Source organism: Mus musculus, chromosome 10 (assembly GCF_000001635.26).
Source record: "Mus musculus strain C57BL/6J chromosome 10, GRCm38.p6 C57BL/6J".
In the NCBI taxonomy this organism is placed as follows: Eukaryota; Metazoa; Chordata; class Mammalia; order Rodentia; family Muridae; genus Mus; species Mus musculus.
The window spans coordinates 85,871,051-85,891,959 of NC_000076.6; the positions used below are offsets into that span (position 1 = coordinate 85,871,051).

The window sequence follows — 20,909 nt, forward strand, 5'->3', positions numbered from 1 at the left end:
GTGGATATTGTCCATAAAATACAGGTACCATGGTCCACTTCACAGAACCAAAGAAACTAAACAAGAAGGAAGACTCAATCAAGGAAGCTTGAATCTCACTTAGAAGAGGGAATAAAATAGTCATAAGAGGCTGATGGAGGGAGGGAACTGGGAGAGAGGGGAAATGGGGGATTCAGGATCAGGCATGGAGAAGAACAGGAGAGATAGCTATATGGCCATGAAAATGAATGGAAATCTGCAAAGTGGGGGGAAACCTGCATCTCCAGGACGAGACAAAGGCCTGGGATAAGGGAGGCTCCCAAGAATCAGTGGGGGGTGACCTTAGCTGTGACTCTCATTGGGGATGTGGAACCTGAAGAGGCCATCTCCTGTATCCAGAATGGAACTCCAATAGAGACACCAACCCACCCACAAAACTTTCAACTCAAAATTTATCCTGTCTACAAGAAATGCTGGCATAGGGGAGGGAGCAGAGACTGAGTGAATGGCCAACCAATAACCATTTCAACTTGAGACCCGTCCAGTGGGCAAGCACCAATCCCTAACACTATTAATGAAACTCTGCTATGCTTGCAGACAGAAGCATATTGTTCTCTGAGAGGCTCCCCCCAGTAGCTGATTCAGACAGATACAGACACAGCCAAACAGTGGATGGAGCTTGGGAACTCTTATGGAAGAATAGGAGGAAGGAGATAGAAACTCCACAGGAAGCAGTCGTAGATTTGCATACGGCCCCGCCCATCTCATGCAAATTCCCCTCCCCTTCCCCTTGGCGCCTGCGAGTGACGTCAGCGAGCGCCCGCGCCTGCGCGTTGTTCCCCTCCGCGGAGCTCAAGAGTAGTGTCTCCCAGCTCCCAGGGCTCCAACCTGCGCCGGGTTCAAACCGAAGATCATGAACCGCAGCCGCCAAGTGACCTGCGTGGCCTGGGTCCGCCGCGGCGTGGCCAAAGAGACTCCAGACAAGGTGAGGCCTGTGTATGGGGAGATGCCACGGCATGGCCGTGGGCTCGGCCCCGTCTGGGGCAGCACGCGCCCAGCAGGAGCCACGCGATGGGACCTGCCAGGTTGGCCGGGACTGTAGCCATGTGAGGTGTGGCTCCGGTGACCCGGGCGAGCAGAGACCGCGCGCCCCTTCCCTGCCCGGAGCGGGAACCCCGATCCCATCCCTGAGATGCACGAACACGTGGACTTTTTGTGCACTGGGAAGGGGCGGGGGTGTTTGCTTGTTACGAGTTTCTTACGGTGATCCGGATAAAACGTTATGGGGCAGAGAGAACAAGGTGTCAGTGTAACACAGTATGAAGGAAGTTGTACAAAAGCTGGAGACCGTGGCAAAGGAAGCCGGTTACTCAGGCGGTTTTGTTCATTACACAGTGTTTTCTGCAAGCCAAGCGGAGCCTGGAGTTCCGGGATATGTTGGAGCGATATAGGGCAAAGCCCTGTTCTTGACTTTCGGGATGTCAGGGGTTGTAAGTGTCCTAAAAGAAGTGAAGGGGTTGCTATGGGTGTAATTGTCTGAGTAGTGACAACTCGATATGTGATAGACGTGGGAGTGGCCTCGACATGAATTTACATGCGGTGAGGGATGGAAATACTCCTTATAGGTGTAAATTCTACCAGAGTGCAGGTAGTGTTTAGTCACTGTTTTCTCTGGTGTTTTGCCAACAGCAAGCAAGCAGTGTATATTTATAGGATAGGGACAACACTTGCCTTATTAAAAATTCTCCAAAAGAAAATTGTTTTCATTTTAAAAGGGCCATACACAGCTTTCGAAGTATTAAGAGAGTCTTAAAAATCCCTAGTTGTCATGCCCCAACCCCAAGCAATACAAATACCTTTGTGTGTGTGTATGTGTATGTATGTATGCCCATGTTCATGTGTTTGTGTATGTGTGCGCTGTCTGATTGAACCCAGCGTTAGTCAATCGAGATAGAGTGGCTGGCCAAGGCACCAGAAATTCTCGTCTCTGTAGTCCCTAGTGCTGGGATTACAGGTGTCCCCTACACTACACCCAGCTTTTGAGTGGCTTCTGGGATGGAACTTAGATCCACATGCTTGCTCAACAAAAGCTTTACCGACTGACCTCCGGCCTTCCCCGGAGTTTTTCAGTCTTTAATTTCTGGATCTTTCTCAGGCAGAATTGAATGTCATTCTCAGGGAGATTCTTGTTATCTCAACGTTTTTTGTTGTTGTTTTGGAGACCAGGTCTCACTCTGTAGCCCGCTGTGGCCTCAGACTTATGGCAATCCTCCCGTGTCAGCCTCCTAAATACTAGAGTTATAGGTGTGAGCCACTGAAGATCTGGAGGCTCTTTAGTAGAAACTGAGCCGTTGATTTACCTTCATGTGGAGTGTTGCCATTATGGCCAACCCACACTGCGGGCTTAAGTAAATAAACAATACCCAACTAGTGTTGGCCTTTACAAGCTTAATACAGAAGTGTTAGGTCTGGTCTGGTCTGGTCTGGTCTTTTCTCCAGACAGGGTTTTTTCTGTGTAGCTGTTCTGTAACTCACTCTGTAGACCAGGTAGCCTTGAACTCAGAGAGATCCGCCTGCCTCTGCCTCCCCTGGGATTAAAGGCATGTGTTCCACCCCACCCCCCACCCCCACTGCCTTCTTGTTATGTGCCTTAAAGGTACTGACTCACTATTTAGGTGAGGGAATGCCAGTTTTGAAGAGAGTGGCCTTAGTTTTGAACTTCATTAGAACAAAAGATAGCCAAATGGGAAATGTTACTGGAAGTGGGGAAAATAGAGCTGGAATTCAAGGTTGGAATGGGTGGAGGAAGATGGGGGTTATTAGTTCCCAGAAAGAATCCATTTACATTGGGCAGTGATGCTAGGGGAAAAAAGGCAGAGGACGGATGTTCTATGGTTTGATAGCCAGAGAGGGAGGTGCCCTTGGAGTCTGAGATAGTTGGAAGAAACATGGCGACCACAGGTCTGTCTATTTTACAGAAGCCAGCCTATTTGAATATTGAGGAAGGCAGAGGAGCAGAGTGAGCACGGCTGCTAACAGTGGTAGGTGGGCGGAGTCTGATTTGTACAAAGGATTCGTACAGATCCGATTTGTACAAGCTCTGCCTCCTTAAGTTTAGAGCCGACATGTATGAGATTTCTTGATGGCTCTTGAGGTTGGAGTTAACATTTGCTTGAAGACTCAGTTCAAAGGCTTCTAATGATGTCCATAAATATGCGCTAATGCTCGAAGTGTTTGCTCCCTTGTAGGTAGAGCTAAGTAAAGAGGAAGTGAACCGTCTCATCGCTGAAGCAAAAGGAAAGTTGCAGTAAGTCATTTCTAATAGATTCAAAGTGTTGCTGACTGTGGTGAAATCTGTCATGTGCCTGGTTAGGAGGTGCCATCAGGGTGACATCTTTTCCCTTTCTGTCTTCACTCAGAGAAGAAGGTGGGAGTGAAGAAGAGGAGGCAGGCAACCCTTCAGAAGATGGCATGCAGAGTGGCCCGACCCAGGCACCGCCTAGGGAGTCCCTGGAGGATGGGGATCCACAAGATGACCGCACACTGGACGATGACGAGCTGGCGGGGTACGACTTAGATAATTATGACGAAGAGGATAACCCAGGTGAGAGGTGGCTCTAGAGCCTGCTATCCCAAAGCTTTCCTCTCTTTTACTCTCCCCAGGGTCGGGTCAGATAATTTGGCTCAAGATTTGGACTTGTTTCCTAATCTAGTTTAGAAGGAAGCTCTGATCTGCTGGTCTAAGGTATACATTTGAGATCTCCTTAGACCATCTACTTTATTGCCTGTGTCAGGTGCCATCTATAACTGGCTTGTGAGCTCTCTGCGGTTACTGCACTGTTGCTGGAGAATGAGAAGAGGGAGCCTGGGTGCCAGGAGGGGGAGGAGGTGCAGCCAAGGCATTGAGACACAGTAGGAAGCCCAGGTGAACTACGATACTGAGAACACTGGCAAGGCTGCTCGATTAGCACAGGAGGCAGAGTGATAAATGTAAAGAACTGGCAGAAGCTGTGTGGTTTGGTTCTTGGCCTTCTGGTATGGTCTCCAGGAAACATTTGCTTGGAATCTGCAGGGTGAGGAAAAGGCGGCACCATTGTCACTCTGATCACGTTAATAAGCTCTGTAACGTGTCAGTCCCAGCTGCTCTGGAACCTTGTGGGATTCTCCGAATCAGCAACTCCCGACTACAGCATCTGAAAAACAGATGCGCCGGCACATAAACCATCAGCTCAGTATGGGTTTTGCTGTTGTCTGCAGCAAACTGAAGTCACCACCGCCACTCTGTCCCCTGGATTTCAGTGGGCGAGTGGTGGTCTGCAGGAGCATGCTGTTCCTCATGTGAAGGAGAGCACACAGAACCAGAGAAGGTGCTTGCTTGCCTAGTTGATGTGTGCTCGGTGTTGATGCTTTGTGCCTTTGGGGTGCTGCTGCTCTGCTCCTCTTTCCTCGTGAGTCTTACCATGCTCAGCTTTACTGCCCCACCCAGTGATGGAGGGGAATACAGTACTGTTGGGCTGTTGGCGCTGTGGAGTCGGTGCTTTTCATAGGAGCTAGGATTTGGTTTGCCTTCCATTTTGGCCCTACCATCTGCCCTCCACCAGATGGAAATAATGCCATCATATTATAAGTCCATTGTTTAGGTCAGAACTCAGAGATTGTCATCTGGCCACCCATTCCCTAGCACAAGAGCCTTCAAAGGGCAATGTCAGGTCCAAACCATGGCGGCTGCCCTAGGTCCATCAGATCCGAACCATGGCTGCTGCCCTAGGTTCGCTCAGCACTCCCTTGCAAAGGCAGTATAAAGATTCCCTTTTGGGATTTGTGAAACCTACGCTTGTAAGTGTGAGAGCGCTGCCTGCATAGCAGCCTGGCCGGCTGTGAAGCCTGCCGTCTAAGTGTTTACCTAACAACCTGGTTTGCTGATCTCGGGAACATATTCTTCAAATTACTCACAGCTGCCTCTCCAGCACCTTGACTTCTAGTTGTATAAACAAGGTAGAAAATCTGAACAGAGCTGGAATGCTTCCTAAAAGGGTTACATTCTTGACTTAGTTCTTTCATTCAGAGATTGTGACTTCCAAGATTTAGGAATTCATTCCAGATGTCAAATAGAACTGACTTGTAAGTTTGTACAGCTTTCTCTACCAAATAAGAGCAGCATGGTTGGTGATAAAGGACACCCAAGCCAAAAACTAGAAGACTTGGGGAAAAAGTTTTGTCAAGATGATTTTTAATTTTTCTATTTTGATGGATGGATTCTGATTACAGATGCTGAGACCATTGGCGAGTCTCTGTTGGGTCTTACGGTCTATGGCAGTAATGACCAGGATCCATATGTCACCTTGAAAGACACGGTAGGTAAATGTTTACCCACATCAGTTTTCAGATTGGTCCTAAGTGTTGAAAATCCTCATGGAACCCCCGCCTCTAGCCAGTGACTGTCTCCTCCCACTTAGGAACAATATGAGCATGAAGATTTCTTGATTAAGCCGACTGACAACCTCATCGTTTGTGGCCGTGCTGAACAAGAGCAGTGCAATCTAGAGGTGCACGGTGAGTAACGGTTGCCCACTGGGATGCTTTTCCGTGTAATGTTAAATAGTGCGGCGGACACAAGCCAGGTTTACAGTGATGGCTGTCCTAGGCATGCGCAGTCTAGAAATGGGCCCCTTGGGGAAGGGGTTCTTGGCTTTCTCTGTGTATGAGTGTTCTGCCTGAATGTAACTGGGCATTCTGTGTGTGCTTGGTGCCCAAAGAAACCAGAACCGGGTGTTAGAGCCTTGGGACTGGAATCTCCGACAGTTGTGAGCAGCTGAGGGCACTGGGAATTAGACCCAGGTCCCCTGCAAGAGCAACAAGTGATCTTGTCCTGCATTGTTTTGTTGTTTGTTTTTTAGCTACTTGAGATAGTGTCCTTCATAGAACATTCTGTTTTCTTCTCTTCTTCTTTTTTTTTTTTTTTTTTTTTTTGACAGAGTTTCTCTGTGGCTGTCTGTCTAGGAACTCATTCTGTAGCCCTGGCTGTCCTGGAACTCACTCTGTAGCTCAGGCTGGCTTGAACTCAGATCCTCCTGCCTCTGCCTCCCAAGTCCTGGGATTAAAGGCGTGCGCCGCCATTGCCCGGCAGAGCCACCATTTTTTTAAAAAGATTTATTCATTTTGTATGTTTGCCTACACGTATGTTTTTGTACCAGGAGTGTTACTACTTCAGAACTCTTTTTGCTACTGTTATGAATCACAATGTAATTATCTGTGCTTTCCAATGGTCTTTTGATCCCCAGAGGGTTCACAACTCATAGTGAAACCTGTAATTATTATTTGTCCATTTTAGCCCACACATCATTGTGTTCTGTTGATATTTGCAAATTTTTTCTAAAATGAGGCTTTCAGTAGCATGTATAACATGAAGTTGTTCTAACTCCTGATGTTTTAATGTTAGCATAGGCCTATAATCCAGCATTTGGGAGGTGAAACAGAATCCATGCAAAAGAAATGTGGATAGTGTTAGTCTCTGTGAGACTGGCTTTATGCATGCACATCTCAGATCGTCATATCATCACCAGTTTAATTTACAACGTATGCCGCACATTGGTGGTGGCCACGGGTTTTACAGGACCGTGCCTTCTCAGCAGATAGAACATGACGTGAAATTTCTCAATTCCCATATCTTTTTCATAATCAGAGATCTGGGGAAAAAAAATCCTTACTTTATTTTATAAGTTCTTAATAAAAAGCCGATTAAAGGAGACAGGGCAGGTAGAACTTGCTTCTTGGGTTTTCTTAGTGTGATTTTGCTCCTTAACTTTCTGTGTCCATGAATGTTGAAGAGCTGTGTTTGCGTTGCTGTATTTGAAAGGGAGTCCCTTGAATGTTTGGCCTGCATTGTGAGTCTTCATAAACTCTTGGAATATTGAATATTTTGGGCAGGCATTTAAATTTCTAAGGACCATTATTTTCCTCCAATGTTGTTTTTGTTTGTTCTTTCTGACTTAAAATCAGCTAGACCTTTAGCTGATAACCTCAGTCCTGCTTGTAGGATGTGGCTTTTGTTTTTAAAGTTTTATTTATTTATTTTATGTATATGAGTAGACTACAGCTGTCTTCAGATACACCAGAACAGGGTATTGGATCCCATTACAAATGGTTGTGAACCACCATGTGGTTGTTGGAATTGAACTCAGGACCTCTGGAAAAACAGTCAATGCTTTTAACCCCTGAGCTAATCCTCTAGCCCAGGGTGTGATTTTTGTAATGAAGGAAGCAGAAAGAATCATTTATTTGGCTGGCAGTGTTCATGGAAAATGCCAGGTGAGAATGTATTAGACTGGACAGACACTGGCAGTAATGACGGTGGCATCTCTTTTCAGTGTCATCACCTGTCTTGTTATAATAGTGTTCTGCAGTGGGTGAGATCTCTCTTACTAAAGTCACTCTTTCCAATCTTTTTAGTTTACAATCAAGAAGAGGAGTCTTTCTACGTCCACCATGACATACTCCTGTCTGCATACCCTCTGAGTGTGGAATGGCTGAATTTTGATCCTAGCCCAGATGCATCTACTGGTAATTGGGAAACTTGTTCTTCATGGGTCAGAACTGTCACTGAGTGTGTGAAGTGGTACTTACGCAAGCCCTAGTTTAATGTCACTTAATCGACGTTAGATAAGCCACTACACTAAGCCATCAAAGATAGTATCTTGAAAACTTTTTTGACTATAGATCTGTTGGCTCTCGTGAAAGCCTAGTGTAAAATGGTATCATGTTGCCAGCTGGAATTTGGGTATCACCTGTCTCAGAACATTCAGTGAGCCAGGTATGGTGTGGTAGTGTATCATTAGGGAGCCGGGGGAGGAGAATCTTGAGTTCCATGCCAGCCTGGACTTCATAGTGGAACCTTGTCACAAGAGAGACCTTGTCCTGGGTAAGCAGCCTCTCATGGTGCTCAGTCTTGACCTGATCCTCTTCCCTGCAGACGTCCACGGAGGACAGGGCAAGAACCGTTGCTTCCCTGTGATAAGTTTCATAGCTGAGGCCAGAGGATCAAACCTTTATTACTAAAAGTAACAACTCTCAAGCTCAGGGGTGGCATGGGAACTGTTAGGCCTGCAGGATTCCAAGGTGGAGGCTGCAGAGGGGTTGAGCAGCACTGTTCAAGTCACTCCACGGTGCGATGTCCTAGACTGGCAGATGCGGGTGTTAGTTTTCTAATGGAAAGGGCACCGTCTCTTTCCATAGGGAATTACATTGCTGTGGGAAACATGACTCCTGTCATCGAGGTATGGGACCTGGATATAGTGGACTCTCTAGAACCAGTCTTCACACTGGGAAGCAAGCTTTCCAAAAAGAAGAAGAAGAAAGGGAAGAAGGTAAAGAAGTGTGGGTATTTAAAGGGACAAGCTGGGTTAAGTGACTGGAGAGGAAGGTATAAGAACTTGTATTGTTGCAATCAGATAGTTTTGGTGGAACAGGACAGGAAGTTACAAGGTTAGTGTAATTTCTGATTTCAGGAAGTCCATGTATTTTCAGGTTGCATGAACCTTGTTGGCAGATGATCCAGGTGGTAAGCCTTCATGTAGAATAGCTATTCTACTCAGTGCTGGTTTTGGACTTTACGTTTCTGTTTACCTGCTTGCGTGGTGAATTCTATTTAGATTCTAAAAGAGGTTTGGGGAGAAGTGAAGAGCAGTATTGATAGGTTATGAATTGCTATAGTTTCCTTCTGAAAAAGAATGTTTACAATGATAATTATAGGGTGACAGTTTACAATAGGTTTTTTTTTTTAAATTATTAAAATATATTACAGAGTTCCTCAGCAGAAGGACATACTGATGCTGTCCTTGACCTATCCTGGAATAAGACAGTCAGGTAAAAAGATGGCGTTCATGTGATGTGGTGTCTGCAGTGTTCTCGTTCATTCCTGCACTGTGTGTCTGCTGTGCTTGGGTCTTTGTGTCCATCTTTCCCCCTTTCCTGCAGTACATATCACTTGTGGCAGCAGCTGTGCTGTTCAGACTCATCCCCAAGGCCCCTGACAGACTGTGCCATAAGTGTTGTTCACCTCCCTCCTCCCCACCACCGGGGAGTGTGCACCGCAGTGCCAGTGCTCCCCAGCTGACAGCAGCCTCACTTGATTTCATTTTCACCCACTTTTTCATCTTAAACTATGGCCAAATACAGCATAAAACCATCACTGATCCCTTTAAGTTCGGGGAGTGAGTGCATTGACGTTCTGCAGCTGCCACCACTACCCAGTCTTCCCAGACTGAACTCTGCCTTATAAATACCAACCCTGCCTCCTCCCCTCCTCTCATAGCTGGCCGCCTCTATTCCACTCCCTGCCGGAATGTATTTAAAATGTGTTTTGGTTTCTGTTTTCTTTCTTGGTTTTTTTCAAGACATGGTCTCAGTATGTAGTTCTGGCTAGCCTTGTCTACACTCACTGTGTAGACAAGGCTGCTCTCAAACTCCCAGAGCTCCACCTGCCTCTGCCTTCCAGGTGCTGGAGTTAAAGTCGTGTGGGCCATTGTATCTGGCATTGTTTTTTTTTAAAGATGTAGTCTCACTGTTGCCCAGGTTGTCTCAAACCCCGTGCTCAAGTGGAATTTCTGCCTCAGCTCCCAGAACTGGAGCTGTCCACGCATTTCTTGGTGATTGATGTTGGGCAGCAGTGCTCGTTGACCAGTATGTGTGCGAAGTGTGTTTTTCAAATTGAATTGTAAAAGTATGTCCTGAAGTAATACCTAGCTAGACGTGTGTTTCCCAGTATTTCTGTCATGCGTGGGTTTGTCTTCTCATTCTCTCTGTAAATCATTTTAACATTGGTAGTTGTGTTATGTGTTTGCTGTTACATCCAAGATGCTCCCTAACCCAAGGTCATCAGGATGACTGTTAAGGTACTGTTCTGGGACTTTATAGTGTTAGCTCCCACACTTAAGTCTGCCATCCATTTTGAGATGTGTGGATGCTGAAATGGAGGCCAAACTTTTTCACAAGGATATTCCACTGTTTTGTTGTGAGCCACTGCATGTGGGCGCTGGGTCCACCAAGCCACTTGTTCATTGAAAATGTCATCACTGCCATTCCCCCAGCTTGAATTGTCTCGGCATTATTAAACATCAAAAATACCGGGCTGGTGAGATGGCTCAGTGGTTAAGAGCACTGACTGCTCTTCTGAAGGTCCTGAGTTCAAGTCCCAGCAACCACATTGTGCCTCACAACCATCCATAATGAGATCTGACACCCCAGCTCCAGTGTACGTAGATATAATAATAAATAAATCTTTAAAAAAATCAAAAATGCCAATCACAGGGAAATAAATGCAAAGTAAAACACAGCCTCAACCCAGTAGGCAGCAGGCATATAGTTCCAATTCCCTGGGAGCTGAGGCAGGAATTTGTTTGAGCACAGGGTTTGAGACAACCTGGGTAATGCAGTGAGGCTACATCTCAAACAAAACAGGCTGGAGAAGTGGCTCGGTGGACCCAGCGCCCACATGCAGTGGCTCACAACAAAATGCATTTTCTGAGATTTACTTTTCTCTGGTCAGTCATTTTGTTGTGATACTCTTAACTTTTCCATTAATTTTAAAATTGGGAGCTATATGCTTTCCAGTTTTATTATGGGTCCCTGGGTCAGGCATAGAAATTTTAGAATCCGCTTGCCAGTTTCTGCAGATGTTAAGTAAGTAAGCTTTTGAGGAGAGCCTGTGTGGCTAAGTCTGTAATCAGCTTGTAGCTCAACCTAGAAGTGCTATTCGCATCTCAACAATATTATGTCTTCCAGTACAGATGGAGAAGGGCCTTTCCACTTTGATATTCTTTCTTTTATTTTGATAATGTTTGGTAGTCTTCAGAGTGTAAGTTTTAAGGTTTGTTTTTTAAATGCCTAATATTTTACTGTTTTGATGTTACAAGTGAACTTATATTTAATGTGCTTTGTTTTTTAAATGACTTCTCTCTTTTGTTTCTCTGTTTCAGAAATGTGCTTGCAAGTGCATCGGCAGACAGCACTGTAGTTCTCTGGGATCTGTCTGTGGGGAAGTCAGTAGCCAGGCTTACTGCACATACAGACAAGGTGTGTGACGTAGTGAGCAAGAGGCTTCCAAAGGGATGACAGATTACTGACTAAAGTAATCTGGACATTCGTACATGGCTTCCTGTGATTGACAAAGTGCTTTCCACAGCACAGTGACGGTCACGTCACAGAGCCCTGTGTAATAGATACAATCCTGTGATCTTATAGTAATCAGACACATGAATGCCCTGTGACTTGTTCATGGCGGCTCCTAGGTGGTGGGTGGGGTTGGGGGTGGGGGGTGGAGTTCAGTCCTAACAGCAGTGAGGAAAGTTTGTAGCAGATGTGTAACCATAGAGCTCTGCTCAGGGTCAGGTGTACTAGGAACAGCTGAACTTTGAGACCAACCCATTCTACTTTTCTCCCCTTTCTTCTGAGGGACATAAGTGTTCCACCACAAAGTGTGAAGAATGCTACATTATTCTTAGAAGTGCTAGCCTTTATTTGAGAATATGGTTTCCCTTTTTGAGTATTTAGTAACTGGTTTCTTGGCCAGGCATAGTGGTATATACCTTTAATTCCAGCTCTCAGGAGGCAGAGGAAGTTCAAGGCCATTAGGCCAGCCAGCTCTATGTAGCAAGTTTCAGACCAACCATGCCTACATAGTGAGTCCCTCCCCCCCCCCCCCCCCCCACACACACACAAAAAGATTGTTCACTGTCGGAATTTCAAAGGGGAATGCATAGGAGCACTGCCAGTTCTGTCTCACCTCACCGTAGCAGTATTACTCAAAGTGGCTGGTGATAAATCTTTTTTCCTTCCTCCCTTTAGGTTCAGACTCTGCAGTTTCATCCATTTGAAGCACAGACTCTGATTTCTGGGTCCTATGACAAGTAAGAACGCACTTCTCATACTGCATTGCATTGTTCTTGAACTAATTTAAAAGCACTTGGCCTAGGGGAGTAGCTCAGAAAGGCTGTTGCCCAGTGTGCTCAAGACCTTGAGCTCTGCCTGCACTAAGACAAGACGGGGTGCCATCTGATGCTTACACGCTGTAGTACTGAGGCGCTATGTGTTTAAATTGTGCGTGCTGGTTTTCAACCCCAATCCTTCACTCCCCCTAAAAAGAAATATGGTTTTGTCATAATAACCTAATTTTAGGAACTATCTGGTTTTAAAACGATGTATGAGTTAGCCGGGGTTTTGTGATAAAAGCAACCCTGCACTCAGTGACAGTCGCCTTTTCCTTTTGAGATTCTGTCCATGGAGTCTGAGTTCAGTTGCTCAAAGTGGCTTGGTTAGGCTAAACAGAAGACACTTGATTCTCCAAAGGCAGATATTGCAAGGCCTGTGGAGACTTGCTTCAGGACTAGTACACGTCCTCTCCCTTCCTTCCCCGCTATCCCAGTGTCGTCCCTATGACACGTGTCAGATGGCCTGGGAGATGTGCTCTGCCTCTGTGAGCAGCATTCCCACATTGCATGGCAGAAGCTATGGGTATAGGAGAAATGAACAGCTGGAGCTACTACACAGCTGCAAGGAGCCTGCTCACAGGGCTCCCCTTTCACAGGCGGATCTGAGGGGAGCGATGGCGAGTAGGATCAGACCAGTTAGCAGTCTTTGTTTTGATTCCTTATCCTTCAGAAGAGTTTACGTTTCTAGTTTTCCTTAGATGTGATTTGTGAAAAATTGTAGGACAGAATTGTATCCCTTAGTTCCCCAGGCTCAGTGACCTGACTAGAGCAGGTTCGATCCAGACTTTCATGGCTCTGAGTTCTTCCTGGGAAAGGGAAATAAGAATTAATTGCCCTGGACTTTGGAAATAGGATTCATCCATAAGTCAAGGTTTTGACCTGCAGAAGAATTAGGCTCTACTTAGAGCCACAGTACCTTCCAGTGACAAAAACAAAATCCGCCAGTGAGCGTCAGCCAGGGCTGGAGAGGTGGCTCAGCATTAAGAACAGTTTGTTTTCTCAAAGGATCCTGGTCACTTTGCAGCACCTTAACCCCAGTTCCAGGGGGATCTGATGACTGTGTAGACTCTGTGTGCACGCACACACCCGATGCACATACATTTATGCAGGTAGAACACTCTCATACATAAATAAATCCAAAACAGAAAACGAAAAGTTCAGCAGGCTAGAGAGGTGACTCGGCTAGTAGGCTCTCTGCAAGAGGAGCAAGTTCTCCTAAGTTCACTCCTAGCACCTACATCACATGGCTCACAGCCAACTGCAGCTCTCGCCCAAAGGCTTCCATGTCTTCGGAACCACACACACACACAACACAGTGGGACTTTTTTTTTTCTTTATTTAAGTTTAGAACCTTAAAACAAGCTTTAAATAATTGAATTCTGAACTCACAATGGTGCTCTGTTACCATTTCACTAAAATAAACGTAACCCTGGCATGCAATGTGTGCAGATCGGTGGCTCTGTATGACTGCAGAGATCCCAGCCAGAACCACCGCCAGTGGCGGTTCAGTGGGCAGATCGAGAGAGTGACCTGGAACCACTTCTCACCGTGTCATTTCTTGGTAAGAATATGCATTGTTTTTTCTAATTCCATTATAGAGAGATTGTTAGAAAAGCATTTTCTCTGCTAGTGTGATGTTTCTGGGTCTTAGAATTGAAAAACTAAAGTTAACAATACAAAAAAAAAAAAACTTAGTTTGTGAATTAGCTAATTTTCAACTATTCCATTGGGCTACATTTTTTTTCTATTTTTAAATCATTTTACTACTTATAGTATTTTTGAAATACTAATCATAATAATATTCTAATCATAATAATATTCTGTTGTCTCAAGGTTTTGATACAGGATCGTGTAGCCCAGGCTGGCCTTGACCTTGCAAATCTTCCTCCTTCTACCTATTTTTGGTGTTTTTTAATGGCTAAATCAGTCCAAAAGATGCTTAATTCCTTATGTGTAGATTAAACTTGAGAGATGAGGATTGCCAGTGATTATTAGCACTGTCTACCAAATGGGAAGAAAGTAAGGCTTTTCTAAACGTTCACTAACATCAGCCAAACAGAACTCAGTCCTAGTGTTACAAGGGATGCCTGTCTCCCACCACTGCTGTATTGGTGCTGCTGTGTATAGAGCTTTAGGTCTCTCTCATCTGTCTTTGCTCTCTGATTCTTAAGAACATTAACAGCTTATTTCCATGTCACTCCACCGCTATGGCAATATTGAGACCTGATCTGACCATGCCATTCTTAAGTTCCTTACTGGTTCCCAACATCCATCTTCCTTCCTCCAGCTGCCTCCTCCTCCTGTGTGCTCCTCAGCTCACCAGCACTCTGGTGCCAGCCCGATGCTCTTCAGTTACACACACACACACACACACACACACACACCATGTTCCCCTTCTGCCCTTGGGCAGTGACTGCCATTTCTGTGTTTCCACAACTCCAACCCAGCTCTTTCCTGCTTCATGAGCATAGCTCATTCAAAAGTAAGTTCTTGTGTTCAAGTCACAGATAAACAGATCTTAGTGTAACTTATATACTCCTCCATTGCCACATTGTAGTGTTCCATACCATCATCTTACCCATCTTTCCCTCTGCAGGCCAGTACAGATGATGGCTTTGTCTATAACCTGGATGCACGTTCAGACAAGCCAATCTTTACACTTAATGCACACAACGATGAAATCTCTGGTGAGCACAAATGACGCTTCTTTTCAAATGCATTAAGTTATGACAAAGTAAATCTAAATCCCAGGCAGTAGCTCTTGAGCTTATCCTATCTTCCAGGTCTTGATCTTAGCAGTCAGATCAAAGGCTGCCTTGTGACTGCTTCCGCTGACAAATTTGTGAAGATCTGGGACATCTTAGGAGATAGGCCAAGTCTCATTCACTCTAGAGACATGAAAATGGTGAGCACCCTGACATTTTTCTGTGTTTCTGACCTATCCGCTTGCCTTTTCCTGGGAATCACTGCATTCAAGGATATGTTGGTTAATTTTGAGCTAGTTAAGTTTGGTGGGAGTTACTATCTGAATTCTTTCTGGTTTACAAGTTTAATAGTCACTTGATAGGACCAAGGAGAATGGGAAAAGGACATAGGGAGTAGCCACATCTTATCTGTAACTCAGAGCTGCCTCTGGACATCCTGGAAGTTGAGGCACTAAAGCTATTGGGGGCTCTTTTATTTACTTCTCGTGACTAGCTCTGTCTACATCGAAGTTGATAATATATAGGTGAGCCAAACATTTAGAATTAGTAGTAGTCTTTAACAGACAGCAAGTACTGACTAAGAACAGGTATTGCCTATGTTGAGCACTGAGTTACATGAATAACATTAGCAGCACAGTAGAGATTGTCACAGAAGTTAAAGCCATGTGTGCATTCACTTAGCTTATTGAAAGGCAGGTGGGCGGGCAGGCGGGCCATGAAGCTTCTTAGTTCCTCCCAGGCGCGTGCGTGCGTGTCTGTCTGTATGTCTGTGTATGTCTGTGTGTATACATATACACAGACATACACACACATATCTACACACATACGTATACGCACATACATGACTACTTGATTCAGTCCTTATCCCGAATGAATTATCTCACTGAGGGGTTTTACCTTTCTTATTTTATCTTTCTATATGCATAATTTTTACCTATAATAATGTTTACTTATAAGGGAAGCTATAGAGATGGCACTTAGCTGCTAAGGCTGGTAGCCATGTTGTAAAAGGAGAACCAACTCCTGTAGGTGATCTGGCCACACCCGCCCATCCCGCACATAGGATAAATGTAATGTCTGCAGGTGGTCCTCTGACCACACACATGCCCACCCTGCACATAGGATAAATGTAATGTCTGCGGTGCTTTCAGGGCTGAGGATACAGCTTGGTGGTAGAGCACCTGCCTAGAAATCTCTGCTCTCCATCCTGCATACATGCAAAGATACTGTTTAAGAAGAAAGACTTAATAGTGACCTATGTTATTACTGTTACTGTTTGAAAAGATGAATAACGTTTCTGGGTGTACACAGCAAATTAGGTAAGGAATTCCTAGACGAATGAGACCTACAAACACAGTGCCGTCGTGACCAGCCTCATGGTTCATCCGAAATGCTGCGCTTAATCTAGCTTTGAGTAACCGATCAAAGGTGTTTTTAGAGAGTAGTGGGGTCAGGTTAGAACTCTCTAGGACAGAAATCAATGACTCTGTCCTTTTCTCCTCAGGGAGTTCTCTTTTGTTCCTCCTGCTGTCCTGACTTGCCATTTGTTTATGCCTTTGGAGGACAGAAAGAAGGGCTTCGGGTTTGGGACATAAGCACTGTGTCTTCAGGTAAGAACCTCCAAGCGCCTGCTCTTTCTGAAAGCATAAGGACTAAGAACAGGGCTGGGATGTTACGTACATGGCAAAGGCATGTCCAGTGCGTATCCTGTAATCCTTACTTAGAAATGCGGTGGGCACAGGTAAGCTGTCCTTCAGAGTTAAAATGTAAATAGTTCTTTAATTACCTTAAGATTGAAGAGCTTCCTAGGAAAGCTGAAGAAAATGTAGACATCTCAAGGAAGAGCCTTCCCCATTGTCCAGTACCTCAGTGTGTTCCTTTCCCAGCCGCTACAACTTCCCCTGCAGAAGAGTAACCATTTACTCTCTTGAGGTTGTCCAGTGTGGTCTGTAAACAGTGTGTCTCCACTAAGTCCTCCCTCCCGGGATGAGGACAGATCCTAAGATCTGTCTGGAATGCTGTGATTTGAATTTATAAGTATGTATAGATTATATATGTGTGGTCATGATACAGGGGGGGGAAAGAAAACCTGAAGCCGAGCCCTGCTCCAAGGCAGATTAGAGAACAGTAGAACAAGCCCGAGAGAAGTACAAAAAGAGGACTAAGGAAAGCTAAACTCAGTGCATTAACTCATCAGGCTTCCAGGTTGGCTACTTTCTCAGTATTAAATATGTTTCATCTCACAGCAGACCCTTGTTTTATACTGTAGTCTGTCTGTGCTCTTACCTCCTTGTCTCACGGTTTCTTTCAGTAAATGAAGCATTTGGAAGACGGGAGCGACTCGTTATAGGCGGCACGAAAGGTTTATCTGTTAGCGGCCCCTGTGGGAGCAGGAGTCCACAGCAGACACCAATGGAGTCCTGACAAAGATCAGTTTCCTGCTGTGCTTACCTTAACTCCGTTTCAAAAGACTGGCCTAAAAATGTCCACGTATATCTACAACCATAGATGGAAATTCAGGTCCTGTTGCCATCCTTTCTGCAGCCTTGGTGGCAGTCCACAGCCTTTGGGCTGCCTTCTACTGGGTACTGTACAGAGTTCTTGCCTTTCTTGAAAATATAAAGTTTTTTAAAAATGATTCCTTAACAGGCCATCTGACCTTTGGAACTCTAGGCATAAAATACATGGTAACTGGAGAGTTTTTGATACGGGTCTTGCTGTGTTAGCAAAGCACTGGTGTGGTGGCTCGTGCTTGTCCCAGTCCTGGGGAGGAGAGAGAGACAGGCAGATTCCTAGGACCAGGCTGCCCAGCGAATCTCACCTATCTCCATCTTCCCAGGCTAGGATTACCTATATGCATGGTAGGTTCTAGAATTGAATTCAGGCCCTCGTGTTGGCAAATCAAACATTTCACTAACTGAGCAGTGTCCCTAACCCATTGATAAATGTGATCCCTAAAGGTATTTTCACCTTTTGAATGTTAATCATATTTTGACAACTTTTGGTTTTAAACTTCCATGTTTTCAGGGATATTTTGTTTAAAATGTCAATTATTTTTTAAATGGGGATTTTGTTCATACAATTTTCTATGATCAAAATATTTTACTAAATAGACAACAAACTGTCAAAGTAATACATAACCTTGTAAGTTTTGGTCCCAGTACATTCTCCCATCTATTTCCTTCAAATAAACTTGAACTTGTCAAGCCCATAAAGCCTTCTGGACTTAAGAGGTCCTAAATTAGCAATCTCACACCACCTCACAGAAAGGCTGTCCACTCCCTCCTCCCAGACTCCACCATTACTAAGCTGATTTCCCAAGTTTCAGGATGTTGGTACTTTTTGAAGTAATAGAATAAACTGTTCTATTTGTCATTGAAATTCACCTCACTTTGACTTCACTCTTATTTTCAGAATACCAGGGCATTTCTCAAGTCTGATCAGAACTTATTTAGTCCTTGTAAGCTTCCAAATTAGGAACAGAACCACCTGAGTGGTTTAATTTGTTTCCCACACAATGACTGTTGTGTGGCAGATAACTGGGAAAACACAGAATGCAGAGCTTTGTCTGACTGACATTTATCTAATTCTGTATCTTAAAAACTACCCTCACTCCTGTCGTGCTTTCTATAAGCTGCCACTGTGAAGATAAAATTAACACGTAATGTGCTTTCCCTTCTTGGTAAAGACTGAGGATGGCTTTGACCTTGAAATTAAAGCACCTGTTCTGCCCTGTATTTCAGACCGAGGACCTGGTTTTCCAGACCAGGTCTATTCATCCTCGGCGTCCAGTTGTCCTTACAGAGCTAGGATTACGGTGGGCTTTATGCCTTCCCTGGTCTCAGACAGGACCTTTGACTCCTGTTCCTCTACTTTTAACACATTGTACATACGGTAGCATGCAGCAAAACAGGATGCAGTCAATGACAAGGGTCCCATGGATTATAATGGGGTTGGAAAAATCTCTGATGAGCAAGTTACAGTATAGATACCCTTAACATTCTAACACAAAGCACTGCTCATGGTTTTGTGCCTGATACATATAATATAGTAACATATGGTATTACTTGGGGGTAAAACCACATGACAACACTATACCTCAGCCTCCCATACCAACGCCGAGGCCACACTGAATGACGGTCTAAGCCATCTGGTTTTGTGTAAATACACTGCTGTTGCAAAGCATTGCATTGCCTAGTGACATGATGAAAAGATCCTGTCTCACTATAAGCAACACGATCATAACTGCTTTAGCATGACTCAGACATAGGCACTGTATTTGTGGGGCTCCTATGTAAAATTGCAACTGGCTTCAGAATCACCTGTAGCAGGGAGCCTAACAGGCTGACTAGACCCCTGGGGCTTCATAGACCTCAAGCAATATGAATGTGAAGCCAGACTTTGGAGGTCCTAAACAATATTGTGTATAAACAGGCCATTGCAGATTACTAAGCAGTCTCTCATTCTTTCTACAATGCCTCCAAATTGCTGCCTCTACTGGCATGCTGAACCATTGGTTGGTCTTCTTGTTGTGTTTTGTCTTTTGATTTAAAACAGGGTCATATAGTCCAGGCTGGCCTTGAACTTGCTGCAATCATCCTGTCTTAGTCTCCTAAATGCTAAGATTACCAGCTTGCGTCACAATGCCTTAGATGGTTTCTGGGCGGGAAAGTGTCTGAGGTCTGTGGCCTAAGACCCTTCAAGTGTACATACATATGAAAGAAAAACTAAGGAACGACAAAAATAACACCGGTGCCATCCCACCCACTGACTGGTGGCAACGGAATCTACTACACTAGCTGCCTTTCACACTGCTCACCACTGATGGGTGTTCTGAAAGCTGTTCCACTTCTCAGAGGTGTACTTAGACAGTGGCTAGGGCACTGGCAGTGTTGCCTAGTGGCTGAGTACCTTGTAGGCATCCATCATGTTTCTTCTGCATGAGTCCTTATCCAAACTTAGCTATTCGAAAAAGGATACCAGTCATTGCATAGGGATTCAACGTCAGGACCTCATTGTACCTTTGACTAAATGTCCAAAGACAGTTACATCTGAGATACTAGAGTGTAAGATTTTAACACCAATAGGGGAAGACAGTTTAATCCATAGAGACACTGGCTATGTATATAAAGAAAGATCATTCTTCGTGTGCTTCCAGAAGGTAAGTTGACGGGACAATTAAAGTTCATGGAACTAATGGACTTAAAGCGCTGCTGGCAGGTTTGATTCTCAGAAAACTGGTGAAAGCACTTCTTGCACATTTCTTACACATCTGTACCCAGGTCACCAGCTTAAAATGCCTGGTATAGACCTAGACTATGACATCCTGCTGCCTCTAATGGCACATTGAACCTCAGCACATGTGACAAGAAGTATGAGCGACCCGCCTTTTAAGGAAACACTGACCATAATTTCTAGCCTAGAGAAGGAATTATTCCTGTCTAACTTCCAAAGTTTTACTTCCTGGGTTATCATGTATCCAGTTTACCTTAGATCTGTACTAACATGAAACAAAGGTTGGCAAGTATAAAGTATTATTAAGAGTATTATTAAGAGGCACCAAATAGGCCATGTAAGTTGGCTAAGGTTACAAACTATCACCCCACAGTAAATCCCAGCTGAGAACTGAGCTAGATCCAGAGCATACATTTACCATATCCTGGCTGACAGTGTGACAACTGACCCAACAGCAATAGTGAACATGACCTGTAACAAAGCAGAAAAGTGGGACTGGCAAAATGGCTCAGTGGGTAGGAGCACTGACTGCTCTTCCAGGACAGCCAGGGCTATACAGAGAAACCCTGTCTCAACAAAACAAAATAATAATAATTTAAAATGAGCCACTTAAACCCAAGAGGTTAAAAGATAGAAGCTATATCCTTATAGCAAGGATTTTTGCCTTTCCTTTTGTCTTGTGGTTTGGGGTATTTAGCTTAATTATTTTGAGGAGCATCTCTGTGCAGAGCACTAAAAGAATTCACCCCGAGTAAAGGGAGAAACCACTTGGAACACTAATGGTGCTACCGTAGTATTAGCAGCCACCCCCAGCTCTGGCCTTCAAGCTGCTAGTTTCCAAGGAGACAGTAAAGCCCCACCTTAAGAGGGTGGGGGGGAGAGGCTACAAACCCAGGTGCAGTCCGAGCACTGCACAGAAACAATCAGGGTATGATCTCAAAGCCAAAACTAAGAAATGCTTTCTTTTAACCTTCAAGTCCTTCTTCCACAAAAGATCATGACAAAT

General features: G+C 44.7%; 1 protein-coding gene across 1 annotated transcript; it reads left to right on the forward strand.

Annotated features, from left to right (window-relative positions):
- Positions 1 to 780: 780 nt before the first annotated feature.
- Pwp1 (PWP1 homolog, endonuclein) lies at positions 781 to 18,053 on the forward strand. Its single transcript, NM_133993.3, has 15 exons — positions 781 to 964; positions 3,228 to 3,286; positions 3,399 to 3,583; positions 5,248 to 5,333; positions 5,436 to 5,532; positions 7,429 to 7,539; positions 8,212 to 8,342; positions 8,780 to 8,841; positions 10,953 to 11,049; positions 11,821 to 11,882; positions 13,413 to 13,524; positions 14,560 to 14,650; positions 14,747 to 14,868; positions 16,173 to 16,278; positions 16,980 to 18,053. The coding sequence occupies exons 1-15, from the start codon at positions 893 to 895 to the stop codon at positions 17,090 to 17,092; spliced, it is 1,506 nt and encodes a 501-aa protein (NP_598754.2). The 5' UTR covers positions 781 to 892; the 3' UTR covers positions 17,093 to 18,053.
- Positions 18,054 to 20,909: the final 2,856 nt, after the last annotated feature.